The sequence below is a fragment of the Saccostrea cucullata genome, unplaced genomic scaffold, assembly GCF_032062105.1.
Source record: "Saccostrea cucullata isolate Sc308-1 unplaced genomic scaffold, CSIRO_AGI_Scuc_v1 ctg4691, whole genome shotgun sequence".
NCBI classification, from domain to species: domain Eukaryota; kingdom Metazoa; phylum Mollusca; class Bivalvia; order Ostreida; family Ostreidae; genus Saccostrea; species Saccostrea cuccullata.
Window position 1 is genome coordinate 2,242 of NW_026936999.1, and position 8,100 is coordinate 10,341.

Sequence of the window (8,100 nt, forward strand, 5' to 3'; positions counted from 1 at the left end):
TACCGTGTATCAAACCGAGAAAAAATACCGCAGTGAATCTATACCGCACTGAACCGTTTTAATCCTATCCTCTAAGAGAGTTGTTGTGGACCTTGAGTCAGATTGGTCTTGTAAGGACTTACAATGATACTCTAAGAGGAACATTATGGACCTTGAGTCAGGATGGTCCTGTAAGGACTTATCTTCACCCACTGTCAGCCTGCCACAGCTGTAGTTATTAATCCTCAGTCAAATTCACAAAAATCACACTCAGCACACATTCTTTCCATGATGTACACATGTTTCTTGCAGAAATAGCAGATCTTGCTCTCTGGCTGGGCAGCCAAAAGAACTCCTATCGTTTTCTAGGGGATATAGTGAGTAAATTAAAGCATGTATTAGAATACACGGTTACTATCTTGAAATATAAGCAATATTTAGGCGAGGGTGAGAAAATATGATGGAGGACAAGGATTTTTTTTACTTAAATGTATCTAAAAAAAACCACCCTTTTAACCGTATAAAATCATGCACAAATCTACATTTCAAACAAAAAATTTCTAAAATTAATTCTGAACAAACATTTTTTACCACCTTCTTCTTAACTGGTGGCTCCAAGCTTTGTTTAAACTTTGACATCACGATCTCTGCCATCTGGCTGACCTTGATATTAGACTGAAGGTCATTGTTCAGTTTGACATTAATATCGTCCTTTTTGTCTACAGTAAGTTTGTTGGTTATCTCCTCCACTGGTAATTTACTGTATCGGGTGAGCTGGACGTCACCATTGTGCTGAAGAGTTTAAATTCTTTTTTGTTACAAACACTTAAAACAATGTAAATGTCGAATGGCATGCTTGTTTATTATAAAGGACCTTTTTTAAAATAAATTTCTACACCTAATAAGAATGCACTGTCAACTATACTATTGTAAAACTCTCAGAAAGAGAGAGGGGGAGAGGGAAAATAAGAAAGAGAGGGAAGCACTTACTTGTTTGACATGCTCATTCTTCATGCTGGACATTTATTCATTAATTTTTTACTCATTAATTTATTAATTACTCAGAGAGAGAGAGAGATGAGAGAGTCCAAGAGAAAGAGAAAGAAGAGATATTTACTAAGTTAACCTGTTTGATTTCCTTCCTGTACTTTTTACGACTCAGTGACGTGTTGTGTTCATTTTTTTCCCTCCTCCATTTTAAAATTCTGCGATAAAATAGAAACAATAAAATACAGCCATGTCTTGTACAAATAAAAGGCAGTAAACATTTTATTTATATAATATTATTAATAAATTCAGTGCTTTGAATTCTCTCATTTTTCCCCTGGTTGAAAATTCTTGTTATATAATTATTACAGCCCGCCTTAGTGCCAGAACTCCGGATCCAGGGGCCCTGAAATTCACTAATCGTGACATTACATGGGCCATTTGATAATAATTAAGGAATGTTTTTAAGTTTTGTGTGAGTTATTGGTGTGTGAATCACAAAGACTTGTCACGTAGGCATATTTCATGAAGCGCGCTAGCGCTTCAAGAAAAATATGCCTACGTGCAAGTCTGTGTGATTCACACAATAATAATTCACACTAAACTGAAAAACATTCCTTATATTTACATTTTACATGTTCGGAAGCAACTAAAATATCCTCAATATTTGAATTTCTCTCTGCCCTATATCGATGCATTTTTTCTAACGTCGCTACAGCCTCATTGTGACGTCACGTTAACGCACGTTTCTCCGTGTATATTTCTACGCGTGAGTATACACAAAATTGATTTTCAAATCAGTTTCACAGTTGGCTTAATAGAAAAACACGGCGAATGTAAATATTTGATAATAATGGAAGATAAATTCAACAATTGAAAATCACTAACTGTAAAACACGTTGTTTATATAGTTTATTCCTTCCCTATCTGAAACTATTCATTGACAATTATTTAAAACTCTTATCATGATCCTTTGCTATCTGAAGGAATGTCTTTTTATTATTATGATAAATTTCAATATATTTATTATAATAACAAAGAAAAATAATTATGGATTATGAAAAAGAAATTCAATTGGTTAAATGCTACACACACAACTTTAGAACTGAAATCTGATCTATGCCATATTTTAACAGAGATATTTATACATGTAAAAAAAAAACAGGTATGGGTATTTAAATCACGTGACTAAGAAGAAAAATCAAGACAGATACATGTAAGTAAACTAGGAAGTGATATTGTTTTCAAGGAGCCATGTTAGATTCATCGGTAAGACATAATAAATAAAGCTGTTTTCGCCTTGTTATTTAAGAAATAAAGTATCAATACTTTTATTTTCAGCTATGTGAATGAGTGAATTAATGTTTTGTTCATGAACTTACAATATCATGGATAGCTTGTATGAAACTTTAATATAGGAAAAGGAATTTAGGATATTGAATTAGGTCATTGATGTGTCTGAAAATTACATTTTTTTCATTAAATATAATTATCTTAGAACCATTCAAAATTTTTAAGTCACAGTATATATATTCCCATCATTCTATTGTAAAAATTATTTGTTGAAGGAATTGTTTGAATCAGTTAATCATTATAGTAATTGTTTTACAGTGCCACTGTTTTTTACTGTCTCTGTTAGTCATCCATATATTTATTGTAAACAGTGCCTCCTGCATGGTCAGATAACCAAGCATCATTAATGGATCCCCTGGACAGAGCTCAAGTTCTCCTCCATTGTGATCTGTGTCAAACAGCTGCACTACAGAGTCATTGTACACTATGTCAGATTAACCTGTGTAAGGCCTGTGTATGGGAGCATCTTTCTGATTCGTCAAAAAGACATAATGTTGTGCCATACAAGCACAGAAAATCTGCTACTTATAACTATCCAAAATGTCCAAACCATTCCCAGAACCAAAGTGAACTTTACTGTGATCAATGTGACATTCCTGTCTGTTCTACCTGCATCTCCTCTGGAAAACATAAAGGACATCATTTATCAGATGTTTTACAAAAAATCAGCTCCAAAATAAAAGACATGGAAAAAGAATTAAAAGAACTTGATACTAAACTTTTCCGAAAATATGAAGAAATTGCTTCAGACATCAAAACCAAAAAAGAAAACTTGGACACGCACTACAGGAAACTGACAGCAGCTGTCACCAAACAAGGAGAAGACTGGCACAGAGAAATTAACATCATTGTCAACAATAAAATTTCTGAAATTGATGTTATGAAAACTAAACACCTGGCTGTTCTATATAAACAGGAAAACGAAATGAAACAGATTGCTTCTGATGTTAAACAGAGCATTGTCGATCTGAAGAACATTCTGGAATCCAATGAAGTGTCCCTTACCTCTGCATACAAATCCAGAAATGCAGAGTTCAGACGTTTACCTCCAGACCTCAACATTTCATTACCAAGTTTCTCTCCTCATCAGATCAATACAGTTCAGCTCAATCAAATGTTTGGCTCTCTTTCAGCATTATCAATTACAAAAGAAGAATTCAGTTACACAGTCAAATCACTGCTTGATGAACCAGAGCTCATCACCATCATAAGTACTGGGTATGAATTTCTACACAGTGTTATCTGCCTTAGTGATGAAGAAATCTGGACACATGGACATGACAAAATCATGAAACTCTACAACCTCAAAGGTAAAAGACTGAAGTCAATCAAAACCAAGTCTGGGAATGAGCCACGTGACATAGCAGTGACAAGGAGTGGAGATCTAGTTTATACTGACCCTAATACAAGAACTGTAAACATAGTGAAGAATAAACAGATACAGGAAGTGATCAAACTACAGGGGTGGATACCTCTCAATGTCTGTAGTATCTCTTCTGGTGACCTCCTGGTTACCATGACAAGTGATGATGGTACACAATCAAAAGTTGTCCGTTACTCTGGCTCCACAGAGATACAAACCATTCATTTTGATAGTGAAGGCAAACCTATGTATTCATTTGGTTCTATTACATACATCAGTGAGAACAGAAACCTCGATGTATGTGTGGCTGACTACGCAGCCAGTGCAGTAGTGGTAGTTAATCAGGCAGGAAAATTCCGATTTACATACGATGGTCATCCCTCTACTAACAAGAAGAAATATACATTTAATCCAGTCGGCATCACAACAGACAGCCAGAGTCAAATCCTGACAGCAGACTTTGACAACAACTGTATCCACATCCTAGATCAGGACGGACAGTTCCTCAGTTATATTGATAATTGTGATCTACAGCGTCCATGGGGTTTATGTGTAGACACAAGAGACAACCTCTTTGTGACTGAGTGGAAAAGTAGTAAAGTGAAGAAAATCAGATACATGTAAACACTGCATTATGTCTAGAAATGACCGTGAATAAGATTTAGTTAGGCACTGAGGGTTAAAAGTCATCTGACTTAGGACTAATCAAATCAAATTACAAGAAGTATATGCATATTTTACAATGTTTTGAATTTCTGCTAATTTTAAGAAGAAACTCTATTAGTACTATCAAATGTATATATAATTCTAAAAGATCAAAAGTGCAAGGGCATAACCAAGTTAAATTTCCAAGTTTCGTATATAAATATATTCAACACGCATTGTAGTTTCTAAAAAGTGCTACGATCATGTCTAAATTCTGCAATTTCATTGTTAGAATTATACTTGTATGACCGAATGCTATATTTTTTGCTGGTCGGCGGCATGAATTATTGATATAATTAAATTGTTTTAAAGATTTCATCAGGATCGCAGCACTTTTCAGATACCTTAATAGTTCTATAGTTGAAATGTAAAAGCTTACTTTGATCCATAGAGTGTATGCCCTTGCACTAGATCGATTTATTAAGACCCTCCACATTACCCTCCGATGTACTTGCATACAAATATACGGCAATGTCAATTAAATACGTAATGTACAGAAAATATATTAATAAAATAGTGACGAATACATTAAATTCAAGTTATTGACCCATATGATATCTGTAAATAATATTTTATTTAATTAGAGAATACAAATTTTGTTGAGAAAATATTACTTGATCTGTCTCTCACTGCATACAAACTACGTCACGTTGTAAGAAATGACGTCATATTGACAAGTGTATTGCGATCAGTGACTTGTTTATAACTTTTTATGTGGGATTTAACTAACGACAAAACAACATGAAGTAGTAAGTTTTTATGTAGTTTGACGATTTCTTACTGGTTAAATTAGCAGATAAACTCATTTTGTGGTATTTTAAAGAAATGTTGTATAACGTATATTGTGAATGATGTCATAGTCAAGTTTTCCCGCACAAATTAGGCTCCGCCTCCTTTTCGTAACCTTAACTGTGCTGCGTTTGAAAGCCATGTGATAAATGCATAAACAATAATTATGTAGCCATGGTAACGTGTACCATTTCTGTTTAACATATTACAGAGTCCCAGCAATGAATATTTGATTAGAAATTGTTTTGTGATTTAAATTTAAGGGGGCCGACTATAGTTTTATTGTGTGAAAACTACAATAGCGAAACTCTTCATTTTTATACCATATATGACTTACACTAACTTCAGTGTACATGCAAAGTTTGGGGGAAATCTACCGTTCAGGTATTTTTGAGGGACCGTCTCAAAATACAGGTACATTTACTATAGGATTATATAGGAAAATGCCAATTTTTAGCACTTTAAAGCAAATTATACAAATACTACGATAGACATTTTGTTCAAACTATAATATTTGATGAGTAATACTATATGATACAATATATGTAGGAAACACAAAATTCTATCGTCTTGTTAAGAGAGGGGGCATCTAAAAATGCAAAAACTTAGCAAATTTTACTATTTTTATAGAGTACTACAAAATATGACGTACACAATGGATTCACATGAAAACATAATAAAAATATTGGAGATATTCTAAAAATTTAATGTTTTAAATTTCAAGAGCATATGTTTATAACTTTTTCTTTAATAATATTTTTATTACCCCTTTCTTTAAGAGCTACAGATTATCATAACGTCAAAAACACACTGCAACGACGTCAACCTACCTATCCATTGCAAAATCGATTAAAAATCAGTTATATCAAATTGTAATTACATTTTTATACCTATAATGTCTTAATTTTGTTTAATTTTAATAATTAAGCGAAAAAAATTGTATGAAAACAGTAAATACGCTTCATTTTACTATGGTGCGCGAAATATTGCGCAATGGAAACTATAATCGGCCACCTTAAGGTCATACGCAACATAGTTTGAACTTAATTTGTCTCTTCCCTGGAGATGAAGAGTTCCACTTAATAAAGGACCTGTGTGCAATTCTTTTAATGACTATACAGCAGAACTTGTTTAGTATGTACATGGTTATTGCTAATTTACGAATATAGCTAAGTCATCTTAGATCCTCAGCTATATAAATTTAATGAATTTCTTATACGGTTATAACAAATTACGGATTTAGTAAAGTAAATTAAAAGTGTGGATTCAACTATACATGTACAATTCATATACATGTACTATGAATATCAAAAAGTGCTATAGAGGAAAGATTTATATAATTTTTTCAGAATAGAAAAACGATTAAAAATCATTTTTCACCGGAGATATCTTTTTAAATGAATTGTATAGTTGAATCCACACTTCAAAAAAGTTATGTCCCTCGGCCGCCAACTTAGGGGATAAACCCATAGAATCCTCACAGTACCCTTTGTAGTTTCAGGTTTGTAACTTTGTCTTTTGACTGGGAGAAATCATAGCAGAGTATATACTGATTGTCCCATGTTGGGGCTACTACGGAAGCCCATTTAGGACCTATCAGAAATATTTTTGAATTCGTTATAACTAATTTTAGAATTCGTTCTAACGAATTTAATTTGTTTTTACAGGTTTTAAGAATTTAATATAACGAATTTAATCTGTTATAACAGATTCATTGCATTCGTTATAACAGATTTAATTTGTTATTACAGATTTATTGAATTCATTTTAAACAAATTCTTAAATTTGTTATAACGAATTCAACAAATCTGTAATAACAAATTAAATCAGTTAAAACGAATTCAATAAATCTGTAATAACAAATTACATTCGATATAACGAATTCAATGAATCTGTTATAACGAAAAAAATTCGTTATAATTAATTCAATTAATCTGTTATAACAAATTAAATTCGTTATAACCAATTCTAAAAATTATTATAACGAATTCAAAAATAGTTTTCGATAGGTCATAAATGGGCTTCCGTAGACTACCCACACATCCAAAGAAAACAATTTAAACACAGTGGATTCATCATAGCCCACCCAAATGGTAGCATAAAGAGGAGAAATGTTGTTTTTTTTCCCTTTTGACCTTTTAGTTGACCCCGCAAAGGGAAACACCTTTTGTAAAGCGTGGATTGGTCTATTGATTAAGCACATAGGGTGATGTCTCATCAAGGACAGGTCAAGGTAAAAAATTAGGACAGTTTGCTCTTGCATATTGAAACTAAAACATGACGATTGTGTCTAAAAATATTGGGTATTCATCCAATATATATCTGATATGCATTCAGATTCATTGAATTCATTGAAAACTCATAAACCCTCTGCTCACTCATATAAAATGTTGCTTAAATCTGAATGATTTTCCAAAAGAAATGTATATTCTAAGTAAAATACAAATAATTATAGAATAGCTTGCGGGGCAAAATAGGACAAAAAAGACACTTGAACTTGGTAAATCTTTAAAGGAATAATAGATATTTATGTCATGAGTTAGCTTTCTTATCAGAGAATCAATGAACCTTAAATGCAATGTGTTCTTTCTTATCATAACAATGTGCAATGTTACCATAATAATGACCCTCCACCCCAAACTCCAAACCTACTACATGTGCACTGATTGGAGATCACTTAATATTTCAATGGCAGACCCATGACAAAATTAGAAATTTAAGAATCAATATTTTTCTACATATCTGTACATAAATAACTTACTCTCTTAGATCTGGAGAATTTGGCACTACTGTATGACTTACCCTATTATATATCTGGAGAATTAGACACTACTATATATATCTTACCCTCTTAGATCTGGAGAATTTGACGCTACTGTATAACTTACCCTTTTAGATCAGGAAAATTTGACACTACTGTATGA

General features: G+C 32.7%; 1 protein-coding gene across 1 annotated transcript; it reads left to right on the top strand.

Annotated features, from left to right (window-relative positions):
- The first annotated feature begins 2,665 nt into the window (after positions 1-2,665).
- Positions 2,666-4,415, top strand: LOC134247036 (E3 ubiquitin-protein ligase Trim36-like). The gene has a single exon (XM_062729381.1). The coding sequence runs from the start codon at positions 2,666-2,668 to the stop codon at positions 4,304-4,306; it is 1,641 nt and encodes a 546-aa protein (XP_062585365.1). The 3' UTR covers positions 4,307-4,415.
- Positions 4,416-8,100: the final 3,685 nt, after the last annotated feature.